General features: G+C 37.3%; 1 protein-coding gene across 1 annotated transcript; it reads right to left on the bottom strand.

Moving 5' to 3' along the window:
* Nucleotides 1-13,740: 13,740 nt before the first annotated feature.
* On the bottom strand, nt 13,741-21,497 carry YAE1 (YAE1 maturation factor of ABCE1). Its single transcript, XM_053714563.1, has 3 exons — nt 21,319-21,497; nt 19,318-19,439; nt 13,741-16,752 (listed from the first exon to the last, which is right to left on the bottom strand). The coding sequence occupies exons 1-3, from the start codon at nt 21,445-21,447 to the stop codon at nt 16,341-16,343; spliced, it is 663 nt and encodes a 220-aa protein (XP_053570538.1). The 5' UTR covers nt 21,448-21,497; the 3' UTR covers nt 13,741-16,340.
* Between the last annotated feature and the right edge of the window lie 4,079 nt (nt 21,498-25,576).

Here is a 25,576-nt window from a genome sequence, read left to right as displayed (position 1 = left end):
CTGGAAGCAATCATGATCGCTTCCAGCCGCATTAAACCTCTAATGATATACATGGTACGTCGCTGGTCTTTAAAGACCAGTTTGTGTGTGACGTACCCTGTACGACGTGTCAAGGGGTTAAGTAGGTATAACCAGTGAGGTAGGCTTGGTGCCGGCAAGCCTGGTATACTTATGGGGCAGCTCTTTGGGATTCTTAGAAATTGAAAGTGTTAATAAGGACCATGGTGGTGCACTGCATGTAAATGTTATTGTAATTTTCTTTTTTTTCTTTTCTTTTTTTTTTCACATTTGTAAGAGTATTTTGATACACTAAGGGCTGGGTGTACCAACTTAACTGGATGTATCAACCTCTACAATATAATGGTATTTATTACATATTTATGTTTCACTGTACTCACACCCCAGCAATAAAGGGATAGGCAAATAAGAGAGAAGGGGAGGAGAGGAAAAGGGAGAGATTGAAGTTGCTCCCTCTCCCTAGGTGTTTGCTGCCATATTGGTTGCGTTTCGTTTAATTGCTACATATTATTTCCTAACTAGGGACGGATATATATATATATATATATACGGTTGAATTTCTAACCCGAATAAGAAGCTGGTGTCACAAGTGTCTTTCTCTATGGAAACACTCAACAGAAACCGCTCTTGCTAAAGTAACAAATGACCTGTTATCAGCTAAAGCAAAAGGCCATTACTCCTTACTAATTCTTCTTGACCTGTCCGCAGATTTTTACACAGTTGACCATCCTCTCCTCCTAAAAATATTACATTTATTTGGCATCCGAGACACAGCCCTCTCCTGGTTTGCCTTATATCTCTCAAACCGCTCGTTTTCAGTTTCCTTTAACACCATATCTTGTGATCCTATGGCCCCTATTTATCAAGGTCTGGTGGACCTGATCCGACAGTGCGGATCAGGTCCGCCAGACCTCGCTGAATACGGCGAGCAATACGCTCGCCGTATTCAGCATTGCACCAGCAGCTCACAAGAGTACTCGATCGGGTTGATTTCCGGCAATGTCTGTCCGCCTGCTCAGAGCAGGCGGACAGGTTATGAAGCAGCGGTCTTTGTGACGGCTGCTTCATAACTGCTGTTTCTGGCGAGTCTGCAGGCTCGCCAGAAACACGGGGCATCAAGCTCCATTCGGAGCTTGATAGATAGGCCCCTATGCCTCTCTCAGTTGGAGTACCGCAAGGATCTGTCTTGGGCCCCTTGCTTTTCTCTCTCTATACATCCTGCCTTGGAAAACATATATCCTCCTTTGGATTCCAGTACCAATTATATGCTGATGATACCCAAATCTATCTTTCCTCTCCTGATATCTCTGCCTCTTTACTCAACAAGATTTCTGACTGCCTCTCTGCAATTTCCTCTCGGATATCTTCACACTATCTCCAACTCAATCTGTCCAAAACTGAGCTGCTTCTTATCCCCCCCCCTCTTCGAGACATCCAACACTTGACATTTCTCTGACGGTTGGAGACTCTATTCTCAACACCTCACCCCCTGCTGTTTTGGGGTCACACTAGACTAGAACTTACATTCAACCCACATATGCAAGCGCTTACCAAATCCTGCCGTTCACACCTACGCAACATTTCCAGAATTCTTCCCTTCCTTACTCAAAAAATTACAAAAATACTTATTCATTCCATCATTTTGTCACGCATTGATTATTGCAATCTACTCCTAAATGGCCTTCCAAAACACCGCCTCTCCTCCCTCCAATCTATTATGAATGCTTATGCTAGACTCATCCACCTAAGTCGCCAATCTACATCAGCTGCTCCACTCTGCCAGTCTCTATACTGGCTCCCCATAGACTCCAGAATACAATTTAAAGTATTAACCTTAACTTACAAATCACTCAACAGTCTAACTCCCAACTATATTTCCTCTCTCATCGTGAAATATTCCCCATCCCGTCCTCTTCGATCAACCTCTGACCTACGTCTCTACACTCCTGTTATCTCTACGTCCCACTCCCACCTCCAAGACTTCGCACGTGCTGCTCCTGTCCTCTGGAACTCTCTACCCCACTCCATAAGACTGTCTCCAACCTTATATAGTGTCACGGATACCGGTCTTCAAGGGTTAAACCCCTACCCCCCTACAAGCTCACCCTTGTTGTTTCTCAGCGGTTTTGGGCTCCTCAGAGCAACCACAATCTCTGGAAGCTTTTTGTTTGCTTGTTTTGTGTTCTAAACTTGTTAAGAGAAGATCTGGTCTACGACCTGGAAAACCCTCCTAGGCTGGCCGGGCTCCTGGAACTCCCAGTTGGCCGCATCACAACGGACACCCGCCTAACCCCTATAAGGCATGGACGGGCTCCTGGAACTCCCGGTTGGCCGCCTAACCCCTCTCAGGCATGGCCGGGCTCCTGGAACTCCCGGTCGGCCACAGAACACCCGCTAGCTTTACCCCTGGTCGCTGCAACAGCCCTTTGCCCCAGAGCTCTGCTCTATTGGGGAGTGATAGCCCCTAGGGAGAACAAGATCAGGGGGAATTATCGGAGGGGAGCTTCTTTGGGAACCGGGGGTTTTGGACACCCCTACCACCATAACTTCAACGAACTGTAACTCCGGTCCCCAGTAACGAATCACACCGATTTTTGGACTGTGGTATCTGGGGACCACATCCTGGAAGTGCTGCCGCTCCACCGGTATCACCCCAAAACCACCACCCCTGTGTCCTGGGATTCTGTGGGACTGTGGCTGCTATGGAGGTGCTGGTCTGTCTGGAAGGGCGGGAATGGCGAGAAAATTGTGGGATTGTCCAGTATCTTATCAAGATGAGCTTTGTGTATAAAAGGAGTGTGTGCTTTTAATAAAATCAGTTCCTGTTTCACCTGAATGCTAGTATGTCTAGTTATTTTGATGGGCTCCTGCTAAAATCACTTTCCTGTGCTACATAGCAGCAGGTTCCAGGCAGAGGAAGGACCGTCTGGCAGAGCTACCTAGTCTGGGTAGCCGGAGTCTGCCACAGGGTGGGACCCTGAATACTGGTGCTCTTGGGCACCAGGGGTGGCTACAGGCTGTGGTCACTTGCCAGCTAAATAGGTGCAGTTGACAGGGAGGAAGCAGGACCCGTTTGGTGGAGCTACCCAGTCGGGGTATCTGTCACATATAGCTTCAGATGCTCCTTGAAAACTCACCTATTCAGAGAGGCTTACCATCTCTCCTCCATCCCTCATCCGAAACAAACTAATACATGTACATGAACTGCCTGACTCACTGCTGCAACTACAACCGATGTAACAAGCTACCCCAACCTTATGTCTCTGCACCCTAAACCTATAAACTCTGAGCTTTTCCTCCTGTACTAGATTTGTTTTGTTATGTTTTGTATTTTATCACTAATCTTTGTCATTGTATACCCCTATCATTGCTCCCAGCGCTACGGAATTTGGCGGTGCTATACAAATAGATGATAATAATAATTTGTCTCACATTCTAAGTCTAATTTACCCATCATGCCGACTAAACACAAAGACACGAAACTTAAGCCCATGATAGCTCAGCAGAACTACATAATGAGACTAATTGAGGGAACGTAGATACTACTGCATTACTACATCAGATATTAGTTATTTATGCCACAATTTGACTCCCTGAAACAGGAGATGGTTAATCTTACTAGTGAAGTCAAACAATTTTCTGTACGTATGATTGAGTTAGAAAGAAGAGTTTCAGACATGGAGGATAGATCTTTAGCCCAGGAAAGCAAACTAAATACCCTATACACCAGATTAGAAGAACTAGAGGATAAGAATACTACCGCGCGGTGACCCTCCAGAGAATTCTGGACTGGCATGGCTCGACCACACATAAGGCCTGGGTCTCCATAGATTCTCACATATTGCAGGTCCCATATGTACAAGCTCTATGCTGGGTTCCCCCAGATCTAAGGCCAAAACAATGTGAACAATTGGACAAACACTTATTTAAGGAATGGGAAAAGATAAGGACAGCGTACCCTCACATCTCATCAACCAGATCCCCTCTATTCCCAATTGTCCTCAACACTGAGATGGTGGGAGGCCTGGACAAAGGATTTAGAAGAATCTCAGAGTGGGGATACACAATCCCAATTTGTAGGTTTACAGAGGAAGGGAAATTAAAAGACAGAAACAAATTAGAGACCATTGCTGATGGACGCTTTACACATTGACTTAAATATGCACAACTACAGCATTTTCTATTAATGTCCCCACACAAGACAGAATTCCTCCTCCCCTTGACATCCTTCGAAAAATGATGTGAGAGGGAAATAGTGATACAGAGCCCTCTATCAGTCTCCTGTTGACTGTTAACTGAACCCCAAAATACACGCCTACCAAATTACACGTCAAAATGGGCACTTGATCTTCACACAGATATTGATAATAAGGCCTGGAGTAAAATATTTCAGATAACGAAAAAATCTTCCACGTCACCACAGATACTTAAGTTGAACTATAAAATTTTATCATGTTGGTATAACACCGACAAGACTAAACACAATATATCATGATTCTTCACGTATGCGCTGGAGGGGTTGCGGGAACAGGGCACCTTAATACACATGTGGTGGGATTGCCCCATAATACAAAAATTGTGGAAAAAGATAGAAACATACGTGCAGAGATTAGTGGGGGTACACTTTCACTAACACCCAGAATAGCATTATTAAACGATGCCCCCCACATTCCATGTAAGCTGAGATCCCTCCTAATACAGTTGGCCTTAATGGAGCTAGGTCGCTGATTGCTCGCGCATGGAAAACAACATCGTCCCCGACAAAGGAGATGTGGATCGAAAGAACGACAGAACTCTTAGGCCTAGAGGAATATGGCTTCTTAAAACGGAATAAACTGCCTTTCTTTTTAGACGCTAAATTTCTATGGGAAAGCATGCACCTACCATCTACTACACAACACAGGAACACAGGCACATTAACTCCACAGGCGCAAAATACTCTAGCAGAGATGGAGGCTCCCACCTGACCCGGAGACAGAGAGAAGTACTGATAACCTTAGATGAATGTTTTTTGAGGTATGGTTTATTTTCAGCACCACAGCATCATAGTTTACATGTTTTATCCACTGGACAGTGGAGGGCACATGAGAATGGAGCATGAGAAGACCAGGAGACACAGAACCTTATATCCCCGAAGGATCTTAAAAATCCAGGCTAGCATTATCTATATGTGGTATGAGTTAACCATTGAGCACTCAATTTGTTAGTAGATTAGGATGTTTTAGTTTATGGAACAATGGCAAAAGATTAGAAAATGTAACGTATCTGATGGAATGCCTATATGCCTTGTAAAATGGAAAAATATAATAAATAAATAAATAAAAAAGAAGAACTAGAGGACAGGTCCAGACGCAATAAACTTAGAGTAATTGGGCTGCCAGAGACAGGGAACTTCCAGGACCTTTTATATTTTGCCTCAGTCAAACTCCCCCAATTAGTCGGCAGTAATATAGAAAATGTGAGGATTCCCATAGAAAGAGCCCATAGAGTGGGACCTGTACGAAGGAACCCAGATGGCACAGTAAGACCAAGAACGGTAATAATAAAAATCCTGAATTTTCAGGATAAATTCCATATTCTCAGATTATACCGTAAAAATAACAATATTATGATTGGAACTAGTAAAGTCTTACTGTTTCAGGACTTTTTAGCAGAGATACAGGCTAAGCGCAGGGAAATGGCACCCTTCTGCTCAAAGCTAATAAAGGCCAACCTAAAGGCGAGATTGATCTACCTGGCCAAAATAATTTTAGATAAAGATGGTGATATGTTAACATTTTACAAGATTGAGGAAGTCCAGACCTTCTGCTATAAGAATGGTTAATGCAACAAGGTATAAATCCAATACTGAAAAAGGTCGTCATCCTGTCTGTCTGCAAAATGTATGTGCTAATTTTATGTAGGCCGAATAATGTCGTTAGTACCCAGATAGTTAGGTACACCTATGTACGGGAAGGGGTGCTCTCTCTGATTTATAGGCAATATTTAGATAGAGGAGGGGGTATTTTTAGGTTCTTAAAAGTGTGTTTCTCCCTTGTGTTTTTTTTTTCTCTCTCTGCTCTAAAGGTAAATGAATAAATTAAAGTTAGTATCCTGGAATATCGGAGGGATCTCATCCCCAATTAAAAGGAAGTTGATGATAAAGCTTTTAGGGGCACAAAACCAGATATAGCGTTCTTTCAGGAGACGCACCTGAGGCCCCAGGAAGCTATCAAACTTAAAACCAAATGGGTGGGCGAGGTGGTGTTTACCCCTTATGAGAAATCCAAAAGAGGCTTAGCTATACTAATTAATAAACAGTTGGATTATCATATAGTCTCAGCAGATAATGATCCAGAGGGAAGATTCCAGATAATAGAAATAGTAGTTAACCAGAATCTGTTCGTATTCTGTCATCTCTATGGGCCAAAAACAGTGGAGAAGGGGTTTTGGGATGACCTTAGTTTAAAATTATTTGCATCTATTGTGAAAACTTTAGTGATGGTGGGTGATTTTAATATGGCATTTTCACCTACTTTAGACAGATCCCATATGAGAGACTCTTCCAGGAAAAATAGAGAGTCGAAATTATTACAAATTTTATGCCAGAAATTGGCACTTAATGATATATGGCGAACACAGAATCCTGATAGTACAGAGTATACGTGTGTATCTAATAGATATGTGCGATTCGTTTCGGATCAATTCGGAAATTCGGCCGAATTCGGAGATCCGGATTGATTCGAATTTCCGAATTGAAATAGTGCCGAATCTACCAAATAAATCCAAATTAGTTCGGATTTATTCAGATTTATTCGGTAGATTCGGATGGCCATGGATTACACTAGTAATGTACAGTATATTAGGTTATATCACTCTGCTATGGGTTACACCTAATATACAGTACATAATACTAGTCTAATACACAGCATATCCCACCTAACACATACCGAAATTCCGAACCGAATTCAGCCGAATTTATTCGAATCCGAAACTAATTCATTCGAATTTTTCCGAATTCAAATCGATCCGAACCGAAACAAATTTTTCGATCATGCATAAGTCTAGTATCTAAGGCTCACAGATCCTTCTCTAGAATAGATCTTTTTTTAGTTGCAAAACATATGATGGGAATGGAAATAAAGTCAGATATTAGGGAAATTACAGTATCAGACCATGCTATTTCATTGGAGATGTGTTATAGGGATCGGTGTTCGTGGGTAATGCCAGATTTTATTTTCCACAATATCTTATTTAGAATATGCCCTTTATATTATGGATACAAAATAGATGGAAGCAATTTTGTGATGATAATAGCGTGTATCTGGATAGGCCGGAAATATTTTGGGAGACTGCAAAAGCAGTTTTTAGAGGGGACATTAAAGTATATTTAGTGAAGATGAAGGTGATAAGGAGAAGGAAGGAGGAACAACTTGCCAGTATGGTAAAGAATAGCTATAGGAAGCATCTTAATAACCAGACTATTGCTACATGGAACAAATATAAAGATAAAGTAGAACGCAATCTTTTCCTTAAACAAAATTTGACTTTGGAGGATCAAAAGCAAAAAGCAATTTTTTCAGGTATACAGGGTATCTCAGCAAAATATTTAGCTAAGTTATCCAAAATTAGGCAGCAGAAGAACTATATAGCCTCACTGAGATATCGAGGTAAAATAATTACTAATGTCAAGGGGATAATGTAGGCATTTCTGAACTATTTCCAGGAGTTATATTCCCCAAGTGAGATTAATAAAGCCAATAAAGAGCGCTTCTGGCATAATGTAAATCTTCCTCAGGTCAGGGACGCCGATCTTCAGAGATTAAATCAACCAAATACAGAAGCAGAAATAGTGGAAACTATATTAAAGCTGAAACTAGGCATATCCCCAGGACCAGACTCCATGCCAGTGGAGTTCTATAAATTATTAATTGATTACGTTTCACCCACCTTATGTTCTTTATATAATGAATATTTTATAGGTAATAAACCTCAGTCGCTGCTTTGTTAGACAGCTCTATCGTATGCCTCTTTCAGCAATAATAGTTAATGGGGATCTCTCAGACAGATTTGCTATGAAGAAAGGTACGCGACAAGGGTGCCCACTATCCCCTTTGTTGTTTAATCTGTCTCTGCAGCCCCTTGAGATTTATATGAGACAGGAATTAAAAGGAATCTATCTAGGGAATCAAAATATAGTTCTCTCTCTATTTGCTGACGATCTTTTACTGTTTTTGAGCAAGACAGCTCAATCGATTCCACAGGTCCTTCAGATCTGTAATGTATTCAGTTCTTTGTCTGGCTACAAAATTAACTATGATAAATCAGAGTTATTCTGGATACATAAACCAGCCTAGGTAGCCACACATCAATTCAAGGAGACTAAGCAGAATAAATATTTAGGCATTAACTTGAGCAGTAACCCAAAATTATGGCATGAATTGAATTTTCTGGACTGTTTTAGTGAGATTCAGACGAAATTGCAAAATTAGTCCAGTCTCCCAATTTCGACTACTGCACGGGTAATGCTGATTGAAGTTATTTTATTCCCCAAGTTGCTTTATTACCTGCAAAACCTACCACTCTTACTTTATAAAAAAAAGATATTGTTTTTCTTAACAGGATTTTTAGATAATTCATCTGGCAGGGTTAAAAACCGCGTATATCTTTTTTTTACTCTGTCCCTAGCTAAATTTTATGGTGGATTGGCATGCTCTAATATTACATTCTATAACTACGCAGCTTTGTGTAAATTCGCATTGGATTGGATAACTGAAAAAGATTGTGTCACATTTCACAAAGTAGAATCTAGACTGATTACCCCTTTTGCTTTGAAAGCAATTTTACATTGGCCCTTTGCTCAGCTTCCTAACAATGTCGCTTCCTTATACTCATTGAAATACATTATATATGCTTGACAAAAAATGTGTACAGAGATTAAATTAAACTATCGCAAATCAGAGTTCCTCCCATTAATAGGTAATCCGGAATTCTCCCCGGGACTAGATTCTTCTGTCTTTCTGAGGTGGGCAGATAAGGGTCTAAAAAGTATAGGGCAGATATGTGGAAATAAGATACTGATGGTGCCTATCTCCAAGTAAGACACTGGATAGGGAATCTGAGACAAGAAACAGGCACAGAATTAGACACAGGGAAGCAGGGAGTAGTAATTAGGGATTATCATGGGGGGTAAAGACCATCTCTCAGATCTATAATCTAATGTTGAAACTACACGGAGAAGAACATATTACAAATATGTTAGCCAAATGGAGCAAGGTTAGAATCCATGTAGACAGGGAAAAAGATTATGTATAGTAAGATTATGTATAGTACGAGATTGGTAATTAAGGCAGCGGCTTCGATAAGTTGGAGAGAAGCGCACATGAAGATATTAAATATGACTTATCTTACGCCAGCTAGAATGGCTAAATGGGTGCAGGATAAAGGGAAATATTATAAATGTGGTTTGGAAAATGTGGATTTAGTTCATTGCTTATGGGCATGCCCAAAAAATTTTCAATTCTGGCAAAAAGTCATTTTTAGGGGTATGAAGATACTGGGGTCTTGTTTTAAATTGGACCCTACGCAGATTTTATCTTACGTAACTATACAGTTAATACACCCAATGTAAGATTTATTAATACGCTTATTCTGATAGGAAGGAACCTGATACTGAAGAATTGGAAAGGACATAGTGGTCCTGAAATATCAGAGTTTGCTAATAACGTTCAATACCAGATGACCCTGGTATTGACTGTATAGTTATCTTACGTAACTATACAGTTAATACACCCAATGTCAGATTTATTAATACGCTTATTCTGATAGGAAGGAACCTGATACTGAAGAATTGGAAAGGACATAGTGGTCCTGAAATATCAGAGTTTGCTAATAACATTCAATACCAGATGACCCTTGAACAATTTAATCTTAAAAACCCCAATAATAAACAGATTGGTCGGTATTTTAGTAAATGGAAAGCGTTTATTGATTCACTCCCTCCAGGCTCACAAAGGCAGGTAGCGGCATATTTTAAAACCTCTAGGTGGGTGAGACAGCAGCTAGAAGTAGGGGCACTACCTGGAACTTGGTTTATAGAAGAGCAGGTGATGGCAGAGGCCTAAAGGGAAAGGGGGATTTGACCCCATGGTACAGATACATATATACTATCATGATTTTATTTTTATTCCCTCTCCCCCCCCTCCCTGAGTAGCTAAAACAGAGTGAGGTAGCCTTCCCTTTATTAGAGTTCATGTAGAGCAGATTTTGTGAAGAAATATACCTCACATTAGGTACTATTCTGCTCGGAATTTATTATTTGAATTTTTGTTGTTAGAAGGTTTAAACTTAATTATGGCACAATGGTATGATTACACCATGGAAGGAGCTGTGTCTCCAATTAGTATATGCTTTATTGTATTTGTTTTCTTTGTCCTTGTGAACAGGGACCCAATGGATTTTATTTCTATGTTCAGATGTAAAGTCAATATCTGATGCATTGCTTATATGTTTGAATTTTCTTTGTCTGTTACTTAAATATTTAATAAAAAAAACTTTAAAAAAAAGTCTTAAAAAATAAAATTAATATCCATAGTCTTGTGACTATGGATATTCTTTTTTGGGACATTTCCAAACCTCCATATTTTTCAGCATACTTTCATATTTTTTCTCTCTATCCCCAGTGGGATATGCTCATCAGTTTTATTGTCTTATTGTTTTAATTTGGTTAGTGTAATAAATGTATAATTTTTATGTATTCATCTGTTTTAATTCTACTTGATTTTCATTCTGCATATTTACAGGGTCTGATTATATCATTGCGTTTTTTATTTTGCCAATTTTACACTACCTGGCTTCATACTTTAGCCTGTTGGCACTCCTATTTAACCCCAAATTATATCTCTTCTGCCTTGATCCTGTTTAGAATAGTGAGCTTGTATGTTTCACTGACGCTGTTAACTATTTCCTGTATCTATCTTATATGGTGGTTAAATAATATAAACATATAAGTACATATAACACACATATATGTCCTGGACTTATGAACATGATGGAATTTTGGCCACACTATGAATGAGTTTCATTCTGGTAGCCAAGCAGTATTCACTGTGTTGATAGCAATGTCCAACAACTGTAATGCATGTGTATTTACTTATCTCACTGGAGGTTGCACCACACATGGCAATGCAAGATCTGAGCTCACTATATGCCAATGTTAAGGATTGTGTCTTTAATGTCCCTAATTTATAGGATATAAATAAAAAAGAAATTAAGGTTATCCCCCTGCATCCTACTAAGGTCTAACATTCAAAAACCGAAGACAACACCCACAAACAAAGGCGTGGAATCAGAACTGCCACCTCCAGCAAAACAAATAGAAAAAAACAAATTCCACCCATGTGTACTTTTAAAAGCAAACATTTATACTTATCATTTAGAGGTACAAAGATCATAAAGGGCGCGTTGTTAACCTGCTACCGGTTCTTAGTGGCTAATGCTAAAAGCATAATCACAATAGCGCTATATTATAAAAAGGGATAAAATTTGTTTGAAGTCAGTATTGCCAAGACATGTTTTACTTTACTTTTGTGTTTGGCATATTACACAAAAAACAGTAGCTTTTTCCTTTTACAACAGTGCGTTTTTGTTTTGTTGTTATTTACTTTGCACAATTTTTTTTTTTTTATATTGTATTTTTTTGCAGCTACAAATTTTCACCTTACTGTACATGCTTAGTTCTAATATCTCCCTAAGGGTGATGCGTGAAGCCAGATGTAGACCTGTTGCTCAGTGTGCCTAGAGGGATATGGCTGCACTTCACTGATGAGGTTGCACTGGGCCGAAATGTATGTCTGGGGTTTTACAGATTCTCTCGTTCAGAGAGGGATTGTCTGGTATTTCGGGGGTTGGACTGCACTGTTAAGTCAGGATCAGACTGATATTCTACAGGAAAGTTCTTCTCTGTGAAAGGCACATGTTGAGCAAAAAGATGCTGCTTCTTGGGTTAACTAGCCATAGAACAAGCTATTATGCTATTGTTCGTTCCCAGGTTGAGCAATTCTCTCTTTTTATTTAGTTCTAATATCGCAAAATACTGTACCAAATATGTTGTATATTAGAAGTTATGCAGTTTAGAACTATGTATACTTTGTTACATATCTATTACAATCGTACTATAACAATCGTGTTTTAAAAAAACATAGGGTTGAAACATTGTCCTTTATAATCTTTGGACCCCATAATAGGTCCAGTTTTACAACTATACATGGCTGGGAATTTGATCTTTATTTCCAAGGTCTATAAGTATTCAAAATATGTCCCAACGCCTCCAATGTACCGTCCAAGTCAGCTTATTTATGTCCCCCGACTCTTTCATTTTACTCAGTTCCAATTTTTGTGTCCTCATCTATATTTTTACAGAATACTCAAACTAGTTTAATGATGCCCCATATTCAGTGCAAATGAGTGAACTCTTTGATAATGGAAAATTAAATGTGTCCATGGGGGTTTAAATAAAGAGTATTACCCTGTTTAACCCCTTCTAACACAGATAAAAAGATTTGCCATAAACAATCTTAAACTTGAAAGTAATTAATAGAATGTTTTGTGCCAGTTTAATTTTTATTCAATACCCTACCTCCACAGGCACTATAAACAAGTCATCAATATAGTGCTCATAAATCCATGTTTGACCACATTGATGAGCTAACAATGCTGAAAATAAAATCTCAAATATTGGCCCCTAATAGTCTGTAGCTTCTATACCAACGTCATGTGTGATAACGGTGTTGAGGCAGCTCAAAAGCATTGTAGCCAATTTGTCCCCTTCCTTAATTTCAATTTAAATTTTTTTATATATATATATATATATATAATGTTTTTTTGAGTATTTTTCAATGGAAAGAGATGAGAAAACAAATGGCAAACCTGCAGCAAACACAACAACACACATATTTATGATGGAACGGAAATAGATTTTTATTTTCTAGTAGGTATTTGTGTATGGAAAAAGAGCAGTGGTTGGAGATATATAGGTTTAAAGTTGCCTTATTGTCATACATTTGGAGCATACTCAGTACAAACAGTAGAAAATGGGTGGATATATATTAAATAATAATATAGGTTTGTGAGAGTTTTGGTGCCAGAAAATGTAATAATATATATAAAAGTGTAAACCAATCACAAAAAACAAAAATGTGAAAATAAATGTGATAGTGGATGTCAAAAAAGGCAAGTATAATACAATTTTCAATAAGAGATCCAAACATCTATAATATATTCAAATATAAAGGATATGTCCAGTGAGTGATGTGATCAAATCAGATGATCTTGAAAAATCCTCAAAGTGAAAAAAGAGAGAACAATATATAGTGTAACTCTATGATGTACCAAATGGTAAAGAGAACAATATATAGTGTAACTCTATGATGTACCAAATGGTAAAGAGAACAATATATAGTGTAACTCTATGATGTACCAAATGGTAAAGAGAACAATATATAGTGTAACTCTATGATGTACCAAATGGTAAAGAGAACAATATATAGTGTAACTCTATGATGTACCAAATGGTAAAGAGAACAATATATAGTGTAACTCTATGATGTACCAAATGGTAAAGAGAACAATATATAGTGAGAATGTATTTAGACGGTATTCTACTCACATGAGATGGAGCTATAATAAGCTCATTCACTGCGCACATCTGCTTTTATACTGGCAGGTAAACAGTCTCGCAGGGGCTTCAAGAAGAACAATTTATTAAAATATACATATAAAATACAATAAAACATCCAATACACCAACATACATATTTGTGATCAGTCCTTTCTAGGAAGTCAATATTAACTGCGATTGAATTACCCCTAATGCGGATACAGCTACGTTTCACCGTTAACCAACGGCTTTTTCAAGGTAAAAGATAGGTAAGCAATTAGTCCACTGCACAATATATACAATTATGCATGCAGATGAATTTTATTGTATGTTGATTTAAAAAAAAAAAAAAATTGTGAACAAACAAGCAGTGATTGCTTTTTTCAATGTGCTTTAATTTAAAATATTTCAAGTATACTCAGTGGAAGAAAACAGCTTAAAAATAAATCAAGACCTGTTAAGTAGTGATTTGGCAGCAGTTTTTGGGCTCCATTTACCAAGCAGCAATCGCTGCTTCAGAGGCCAGTCGCTTTAGGCTCACCTGAAACAAGTTAAAAGAGACATAAAACCCAAAACATGTATTTCACGATTCAGATAGAAAAACAACTTTCTAATTTACTTGTTATCAAATTGTCTTTGCTTTCTTGTTATCCTTTGTTGAAAATTGTGAAGGTACAGTCAGGAGCGTGCACCTGTCTGCAGCACTATATGGTAGCAATTTTTCAAGAATGTTATACAGTAGCAAGAGCACTAGATGGCAGCACTATTTCCTGTCATGTAGAGCTTCAGGCACGTGCACGCTACCTATCCAGATATCTCATCAACAAAGAATAACATGAGAACAAAGAAAATTTGAGAATAGAAGTAAATTGGAAAATATTTAAAAATTGTACTCTGTACCTGAATCATGAAAGAAAAATTTGGGGTATCATGTCCCTTTAAAGTACAAGTGGTCCTAAGATCCGATTGGGAAGATTGACAAACCCTACTGGTGGCCGATTTGCAGCCAGCAAGCTGTGGGCGGCATTGCACAAGCATTTCTAGTGCAATGATAAATGCAGCTATGTCAGTTCTGTAGCATTGGAAGGATAAGAAATAAAATTAAAACAACCTGTTCTATCAAAACATTGTGAAATAAAAACAGCTCCATACAGTACTTGCTAAACTAGAAATAAAAGAACCACTATTCAACTAGCTATCAGTTTTTTTTTAAGATAATTAAAAAAAAAAAAAAATGGTATGTAATGAAAAATGGACAGCCAATATACTGGTCAAACATTTGGAACAAGGAAGTCATAGTTTATTATATGGAGGGACGATTGCTAACAGCTGAATAGGCTGGAGTCACATTACACCAAGGCTTGACAAATGCAGGCACCAGTAGTAACTAAATATTAGGGCTAATTGTTCTAGCTGTGTGTGTCCTCATTAATGAAGCTGCAGCCACTCACTACTACTGCCTTGCTGTCTCAAATACAGCCATTGTAATGAGTAAACGGCTGTCTTAAAGAGACATAAAACCCCACATTTTATTTTCATGGTTTAGATAGAGCATAACATTTTAAACAAATGAAATTTCCAATTTACTTCTATTAACAAATGTTATTCATTTTCTTGTTATCCTATGTTGAAAAGCAGTGATGTAAGCTCAGAAGTGTGCATGTGTCTGCAGCACTATATAGCAGCAGCAGTTTTGCAACAATGTTTTACATTTGCTCTCTATATAGTTAACTAGTTCAGTGTGATGTGTTTAGTCCAATCCTCAATGTGGTTGATCAGTGAATGTGCTTAGCAGCACATTTTGTATATACCGCCCCTTACTGTTTAGCATTAACAATGTACAAAATATCCTCCTCAGGGGAAGAGAAAGTATTGGTTGCTGCTAATACATATAGAAAAAATTATAAACCTTTTTGTTTAAAGGGACAGTGAAGTCAAAACAGACATGAATCAGAGCATTCAAATTTGAAACAACTTTCCCCTTTACTTCTATTATCTAATTTTTTGGTATCCTTTGTTAGAAAGCAAACCTAGGTATGCTCGGGATCAGCAATGCACTATTGGGAGCTAGCTGTTGATGGGTGGCTGCACATATATGCCTCTTGTCATTGGCTCACCCATTGTGTTCAGCTAGTTCCCAGCAATGCATTGCAACTTTTTAAACAAAAGGATATCAAGAGAATGAACCAAATTTGAGGATAGCAGTAAATTGGAACGTTGGTTCAAATTGTATGCTCTGTATCATGAAAACTTTTTTCTAAATATATGATAAAATGTCTTTTTTTTTATTTATTGTTATACAAAGATGTACTTATGCTACCGATATGTATTTTCATATAAAGTACTTATGAGTAAGTGTTAATTTGAATTGTTTTTGAAACACTGTAAAAATAAAAACTACACATACATCAAAGGTGATGCGGTAGATGTCTCAGTATGCAATGCGGTAGATGTCTCAGTATGTATTTTCAAAGAGATGTTTTTGCAACTTGTATAATCATAATGAGAAAATGTCATATACATTATTTGTAGATTTCAAATAAAGCTGGAAAAAAAAATAATTATGATTTATTCAGTAACAGGTTTCTTAATAATCACCTGGAAAGTTCCCTAACACAACAAACTACTCAATACAGAAAAGCATCTTTTGAAAAAAGAAAAAAAAATATAAAGTTTTTAATTAACCTTTAGTCTTTGAATTTTTGAAGATGAAAAAGTAGGTTTGGTGACACACCCAGTGTTTCAGCTACAGAAAGTGTCTCCTTCATTATCCTACTACATTCATGATTTGCTACATCCCTGAGCTCTTGTGTAGTCGTACAATTAGCTAGTGAAGATACATCCTGATCTTGGAGTTTACAGCAGTCTTTGTCTGATGTACATGAGCCCTGTTCATTCACTTTATTTCCAATCTCGTCGCTTAAGAGACCCATATCTTCCATTGCAGTTGATAGCTGGGAAGGATGAAGCGTTTGGAAATTGGAAGACAAAGATTTGACCAAGTTTTCCTCGCACTGACGTACAACTGTCAGAAGCATATTAAGCTGTGCAATCCCACTGGGTTCTGGGTTATAATGATGACACCATGTCAGTAAAGCGCTGTAAAGCAAAGACAAACAGTTCTTACAATATAACAAAGGAAAATTAAAGGGACAGTGTAGTCAAAATTAAACTCTTGATTCTGATAGGGCATGCAATATTAAACAACTTTCCAATTTACTTTTATCATCAAGTTTGCGTTGCTCTCTTGGTATTCTTTGTTGTAAGATAAACCTAGGTAGGCTCATATGCTAAATTCTAAGCTGCTTAACTGCCTCTTATCTCAGTCCATTTTGACAGTTAGACACTGTTAGTTAATGTGTGTCATATAGCAAACATTGTGCTCACTCCTGTAAAGTTATTTAAGAGTAACCACTGATTGGCTAAAATGCATGTCTGTCATAAGAAGTGAGATAAGGGGGCAGTCTACGGAGATGTTAAAAGTGTATTAATAGTGTTGGTTATGCAAAACTCGGGAATGGGTAAGATAATTCCTTTATATCTTTTTAAACAATAACAATTTTGGAGTAGACTGTCCTTTTAAATTTAGTAGAATTGCATAATCAACAAAAGCATAAATAATGAATTTTAACTGAACAGCAGTTTTTTTCTGACCAATTTCAGTTTAATTACCTTGTCCCCTATATCACGTGACAGACATCAACCAATCACAGATTCAATAATTTTATACTGTAAGCACTAAGTAGAAGACTGGGCCTTGGAAACTACACATGAATTAAAGACTTGCACAATTTGATAGTAAGTAAATGAAGTCTTAAAATGGCATGCTCTGTCTGAATCCTGAAAATTTTATTTTGACTTTAATATCCCTTAAAGTTCAAGAAACAAAATCCTAAAAAGTGTTAGCATGACTGAAATGAGTTTGGATGTAATCGGATTTCGGATATTAAGTATAAAGAATAACAAAACCAAATGTGATTGTTGAGTAAGCAGAGTTTGAATGATCAAAAACAAATTGGTGGCATACATAGTAGGTGTACAAGGGCAAAAGATCAAATCTGATTCCCAGGTTTTGTTCTCATTAAAAAGGACATTAAAGTCATGGTTTTTTATTGTTTCTATTTAAAGGACCAGTAAACACAGTAGATTTGCATAATCAACAAATGGATAAAAAGATAATGCAATAGCACTTTTAGTCTGAACTTCAAATGAGTAGTAGATTTTTTTTCTAACAAATGTCAAAGTTATTTCTATTTCCACTCCTCCTGTATCATGTGACAGATATCAGCCAATCAAAAATACATACACATTTTCTGTGAATTTGTGCACATGCTTAGTAGGAGCTGGTGACTTAAAAAGTGTAAATATAAAAATACTGTGCACAATTTGTTAATGGAAGTTATTTGGAAAGTTGTTTCAAACAAATAATTGTTGTTATTCTTGTGGGGCATATCATTGTCCACCAATCGAGCCGTAGTAGTGTTCCTCATCAGCCAGCGAGCTATATCCCACAGACCAATAGTGCACTTCCTTCTTTCAATTTTCAAAATGATCTTTTTTTTCATGCAACGAAAATACAAACAATTTAGCATGGTTAAATAATGCTCTTTTATATAAATTAAAGAAAAAAAAATGTTTAAGCCATTTTTTAAAAGGGACATGAAACACCCAAAAAGTTTAATGATTCAGATAGAGCAGATAGACAGTTTTAAGCTTTCCAATTTACTTCTATTTAATTTGCTTTGTTCTCTTGGTATCCTTTACTGAAAAGCATACCTAGGAAAGCTCAGGAGCTGGAAAGTAACTGCTGAGTGGTGGCTGCACATAAATACCTCTTATAATTGGCTACACTATGTGTTCAGCTAGTTTCCAGTAGTGCTTTGCTGTTCCTTCAATAAAAAGAGTACCAAGAGAATAAAGCCAAAAGGATAATAGAAGTAAATTGGAAAGTTGTTTAAAATGGTATGTTCTATCTGAATCATGAATGTAAAATTTTGAATTTCATTACCGTTTTAACTTTTAGTAATAATTTAAATTATATATTATTAAAGTTTAGATTTTAAAAAAAAAATATGCCCGAAATGTAAAGTATGATCTACTAATCAGCAAATCAAAAGCCAATAGTTATCATATAGTTTCAAGTTAAAGGACCATTATATAGAGTAGAATTGAATAATTAAAAAAGGCAGAAATTCAGACAATGCAATAGTAGCACTTACTCTAAATGTCAAATTAGTGCTAGATTTTTTTCTGACAAACATCAAAGTTTCTTTACATTTGCCTGCACCTTGTATCATAAAACAGCCATTAGCGAATCACAGACTCATGTATACACTATAAACGCTTGCACATGCTCAGTAGGAGTTGGTGCCTCAGAAAGTGTGTATATAAAAATACTTTGCACAATTTGATAATGGCAGTTGGGCGGGGGGGGTTGAGGGAAATCTCAAAATTGCACTCTCCATCTGAAACATTTTTTTTTTTACTTCAGGGTGCCTTTAAAAGAGATAAGTAAAGTTGTTTTGCACAAGTATATTTTTTAGCACAAAAAAAAAGGTATTTTCCATGACTAAGTTGTATTTCAGTATAAGAACAATAGAAAATGAGCTTAAAAAGCACATGTTCAGATATCTAAGAAAAGTGTATGAAACAACTGGCACACACCTTATGGTCCCTCTTAGCTCACCAAAAGGCATCAGTGTATTTACACCAAGCTTATAACCAAGATTAAAACCTTTTTGCAGAGATGTTTCCTTCCCAGCATCTACGCCATCACGATATCCCTCCTATAATAAACGAGAACAAAAACATAAGTTGTAAAATGTACTGTTAAATACAGGGTATAACTAAACCTCACTGGGCCCAGAGCAAAGGCTGCAATGCACCCCCCCCCCCCTCTCTGTTAAATAATGCCTTTTCTGTCTGTCTGAAATCAGCAGAAGCTGCAGCCACATAGGATCAAGGGGAGCTGCATCTGGTTGTTTGTGAGCCATGATTAAAAATTGGTTAGTCCACACCAGAAGATATAAACTTGCTCAAAGTTTCTATACAAATGCAGTGGCAGGTTTTCCTGTACAGACACACTGTTATGGTTATCTTGATAACACTGCCACCATATTTGTAAAGGCAAATGCACTGTAATTCCTATTTTGTCAGGGGGGCAACCCCCTGTAGAACCACTACTGATTCCAGGGTCAGGTGGGTGTCCCTAGAGATGCAGGCCTGAGTGGCACTTTAAAATATGTGTTAAACCCCTTTGCGGGGCTTAGACATGTAGAGTCTCAGGGTCGCTAGTGATAAAATGACATACTGTAAAGAATTAGAGCATGTAATATTTACATTAATAGTAATGGGCATTTAAGCAATAGCAAATCAGGTGACATACACCTGCCTATTAGGTGACATAAAAGAAGAAAAACAACTACTAGCGCTGTATAAAAATTTATCCTTTGGCTGCAAGTTTTAAACCTGCCTTTTTTTTTTTTATATAACCAATTTTGCACATTGTTACCTTTAAAAAAAAATCTATTTAAAAGAACTCACTTAGGAAGTCAGTCAAATTAGGCTATTTTAAAAGATTGGTTCAGTCGTTCAGTATTTAAAGTGAAGGTCAATTTTGATCAATGAGTGCACGTTTTTTAAAAATACTTTTAAAAACAGGGGCACTTTCACTGATGAAAATTTACATTGCACTGGATTTGAAGAAATACTTACCTTTTACTCCTGCAAAACCGGATCGCCAATCTCAGCCTCAGTTCCTCTGTACTGACGTCAGAAATGACAAAAACCGGCTTCCTCCAATCATGGCTTGCACCCCAGAGCGTCCAGCTCGTGATGCCTGGCTGTGATTGGAGGAAGCCAGTTTTGTCATTGCTGTGGTCTACAGCAGGAAGAAGAAGGAGGGGGATCGTCGATCCGGTTTTGCAGGAGTAAAAGGTAAGTATTTCTTCAAATCCAGTGCAATGTTAATTTTCATCAATGAAAGTGCACCTGTTTTTAAAAGTATTTTTAAAAACCCGGCACTCATTGATGAAAATTGACCTTCACTTTAAACGCTGGAGAACTGAGATTATCTAGCTACGTTTCACATGCACAGAAAAAGACTAAAACAGTGATAACTTTTACTAGAAGAATTTTGCCAATACATGTATATTGCATATGTTTCTATTTAAATACTGTATGTAATTTATCTTAGTGCATTTGAATTCTGACCTAAATAATAAATTGTAAATAAAAAAAAAATTATATATATATATACACACACACACAATAAAAATGATAATTTGCCTTGTATTTAAAAAGAAAGCTAATTGTAACAGTATATTAGCATTATTTTATTTTTTTTTAAAAAGCATTAAAAAAAAAGTCTCTCAGTAAGTCTGAGGTAGAACTTCAACATAATTTGTAGTAGTGATGTGAATGATTATCTTATGATTCAATGACCTGTTGCAACAACAAAATGTCTACCAGCTCTGAGGGGTGAGCAGTATTTATCAGCTTACAAACTTATAAACCCAATGGCTAAATGTATAAGTACAAATAAGCCGTTCATCTGTACTTTTAGCCACTTTATTTAAAACCACTGTTCCATTCTAAGCAGAAAACCATGTGCATCACATAGTTCTAGGGTTCCTTCTTCTAGCCTAGCTTGGCTCAGCTGGTTACCTTTAGCCTATGCTCCATGGACTTTCTCCAGTCCTTCTGCAGGAGACTCATCTCATCCCCCTCCTCGTCAAACACCTCATCCCTGTCATTTTGTTGCTGCTTCGCCACAGCTGCCTGCACCCAGGACATTTTTTCAAAGTAGTCTAGCTGCAGAGCAGACTGGAGCTTCACTCCAGACAGGAAACATGTGACCTCCACTGAAAGCTTTTTTTTTTTTTTAAATCAACTTTAATCTAACAAACAACCTATAGACAATCATTCTGAAAACGAAACATTTTGCAGCTTTCTTGTTCTTAATGTTCATTCACAGTGGTTTATGCTGATTGTCATTTATAAGGTAACCACTGTGACTGTCATTTATAAGGTAACCACTGTGACTGTCATTTATAAGGTAACCACTGTGAATGAACATTAAGAACAAGAAAGCTGCAAAATGTACAAGGCTGAAGTTGGATTCTTATTCAGTCAGCTTCTTATAATGCAACTGATTACAATTTGCAAAATAAAGATATCTAGCATTATTTCTATTTTAAACATATTTTATTAAAAAAAAAAACTTATATTGCAATAATCAGATTGCAAACATGGCATAATTTTATTTTTTTTTTAAATATTTTTTATTGAGGCATAAAATATAACAACAATAAAACAGAAAACAGTGGTGCAAAAGTAAAACTGTTGTATTTCCAAAAAATTTCCATAAGTCACGTGACATAAATAAAAAGAAAGCCTCACATTTTTTCAGTTTTGTCCAATATTTGGTTGCTATTGAACAAGCTGTAAATAATCTTAACATATTTTGTAGCAGTATTAAAGTTAAAGAATTTTTCATTGAATATATGAGCATACATAGAAGTATACACAAAACCTCTCTCATACCTCCCAACATTTCAAAATTCAAAATACACCCCTCCCCCCGGCAAAAAAATTGAAATGTGGTGGGCGCGGCTTAAAAAATCATAAGACCAAAGTAATATAAATAAAATTCTAAATAAAGTCATAGATTTTAATACACTTAGGCAGCAAATCAAACTTAAGCTCAAACCACTGGTATGTCTATGTGAGCTATGTATTTAATTATCCTTTGCAAAGACATTGCTAAATATTTTTATCTTAATTGGAAATTTAATAATAAATTCTTTAAAACTGCTCTCTGCATTCCCCATTAATATTCTAAATTCTGGCCTTTAAAGTCAGCAAAAATGCACAGTAGCACACTACATAGCATACACTTATGCATGTAGATACACACAGACTACATAGCATACCAGACATCCCAACTCTCCCTGAAGTTCAGGGAGTCTCCCTGATTGTAATAGCCGCTCCCTGATGCCAGCAAATGGAATGCAATCTCCCTGAAACTCCAAGTACCATGATCCAATGTGGCCCAAATACGGAAAAGTGTTTCTTTAAGGAATGCCTTTAATTGCTGGGACGTTATAGAAACCTTAAAGCATGCATCAGTAACCAAAAGCCCCCACTGATTCTAATAAAATAAAACACAAATACTACCTTATTTACTGCACGTAATTAAACTTCGTATTCTAAATTATTTAAGCATTCAACAAGCGTACAATCACTGGAAAATAGGTTTGTTGTATGTGGTTGTGCAATAAAACTATTTTTTTTTTAATGTGACTTTAGTGGGAAGCTACTTTAATGATAAGTCCCTATCTTATTTAGGGTTTCAAGGTGTCCAATATATAACTGGAGGGGGGGGGGGGGGTGGCGGCGCAGTAGCGGGAGAAGCCACCTCCCTGAAATAATTTTTGCAGGTTGGGATGTCTGGCATACACTTATACATGCAGATACACACACACACTACATAGCATACACTTACACATGAAGATACACACACTACATAGCATACACTTACACATGCAGATACACACACACTACATAGCATACACTTACACATGCAGATACACACACACACTACATAGCAGACACTTACACATGAAGATACACACACTACATAGCATACACTTACACATGCAGATACACACACACTACATAGCATACACTTACACATGCAGATACACACACACACACTACATAGCATACACTTATACATGAAGATACACACACACTACATAGCATACACTTACACATGAAGATACACACACTACATAGCATACACTTACACATGCAGATACACACACACTACATAGCATACACTTACACATGCAGCTACACACACACACACTACATAGCATACACTTATACATGAAGATACACACACACTACATAGCATACACTTATACATGAAGATACACACACACTACATAGCATACACTTATACATGCAGATACACACACATACTACATAGCATACACTTATACATGCAGATACACACACACTACATAGCATACACTTATACATGCAGATACACACACACACACACACTACATAGCATACACTTACACATGAAGATACACACACACTACATAGCATACACTTATACATGCAGACATACACACACTACATAGCATACACTTATACATACAGATACACACACATACTTCATAGCATACACTTATACATGCAGACACACACACACACACTAGATAGCATACACTTACACATGCAGATACACACAAACTACATAGCATACACTTACACATGCAGATACACACACACTACATAGCATACACTTACACATGCAGATACACACACACTACATAGCATACACTTACACATGAAGATACACACACTACATAGCATACACTTATACATGCAGACATACACACACTACATAGCATACACTTAAACATGCAGATACAAACTTATACACGCAGATACACATACACACACTACATAGCTTACATTTATACATGCAGACACACACACTACATAGTATACACTTATACATGCAGATACACACTTATACACGCAGATACACATACACACACTACATAGCTTACATTTATACATGCAGACACACACACACTACATAGCATAAACTTATACATACAGATACACACACACAGTTATGGATACAGATAGACACACACACTACATCATATATGGGTATCTGTAATTCATTGTATGGGGTCCTGGGGTTGGCAAGCACATTAGCTGGCAGTCTGCGGCTGCCACTGTTCGTTACCCTGGTATTAGCACTGCTCATTGTATAAAACTGAAGGCATGTTAGTATTATCACCAGGGCTTAGACATCATCACTACCAGAGGTAGGTTAGAGAGGTCACCATTACCCGCGGTCAGAGTGTATACAGCCTTCTTACTCCTGCTTAACCCACACACCATTCCTTTTCCACAGGGAATTTAACAGGTATCTAACCCTGAGAGAGCAAAGCCAGCTGCTTCTGAGTATGGGCCCAACAGAATTAATTTTTTTTTATTTTTTTTAATGCCTGGGGCAAATCAGGACTGATGACTAGCAACCCGGGACAGGGTGACAGACCCCTAAAATCGGGACTGTCCCGCGAAAATCGGGACAGTTGGGGGGTATGCTCTCTTATATAGTGCAAGCTGCTACCTTTGGCTAAATCACAGATATTCAAAACATAAACCTTAGAATATAAGTAATATCATGCTGAAACTGTAAGAAAGAATACTTTCCCACATTATAAAGGGAGAATAACATATAAGTTGTATATACAAGGGAAAATAAATAATTGAGTATGAAGAGAATATGGTTACATTTGCGGTATTTATCAAGGGAAACCGCATTAAAACACTCCAAGCATAATTACGCCTGCCAGAGTGTATGGGGGGGGGGGAGGGGGAGGAATGTTGGGCTAAATACCATGGTCACACAGTTGACGTATATTGTTATGATGAGATTGCCAAAGCAATAACTAATAAGGATCACTATGATGAGCATATGTGTCAACTCTGGAAAACTAAAGGACATGGAGGGAGAGAATCCAATCATTAAAAGTAATTGGCATCGCTGGAGCCAGCTAAATTCAGAGTTTATAACCTTAAACATATAGTATACATAGTAATCATAAAAGAGTTAGGTCATATAAATAACCACACCTATGAGTATGTACATGTGTGTATAAAACCAGCTAAACAACCTTTCCATGACAGATGCCCATTAATATCAGTGTCAGGAGTTACTATGTGAGGATGAGGGAGCAGGAGGACAACAATTTACATAACGTATGTGGACTCATAACGCTTATTAGTAAAAGAGAATCTAGCGGGGTTATCTTATTATATCTGATTAAACATCAATCCGCAGAGATTTTGAGTGAAAAAGATTTGGTCTTTTAAATTAGTTTAAAGC

Source organism: Bombina bombina, chromosome 5, assembly GCF_027579735.1.
Source record: "Bombina bombina isolate aBomBom1 chromosome 5, aBomBom1.pri, whole genome shotgun sequence".
In the NCBI taxonomy this organism is placed as follows: Eukaryota; Metazoa; Chordata; class Amphibia; order Anura; family Bombinatoridae; genus Bombina; species Bombina bombina.
This window is presented reverse-complemented; position numbering and strand designations above follow the sequence as displayed.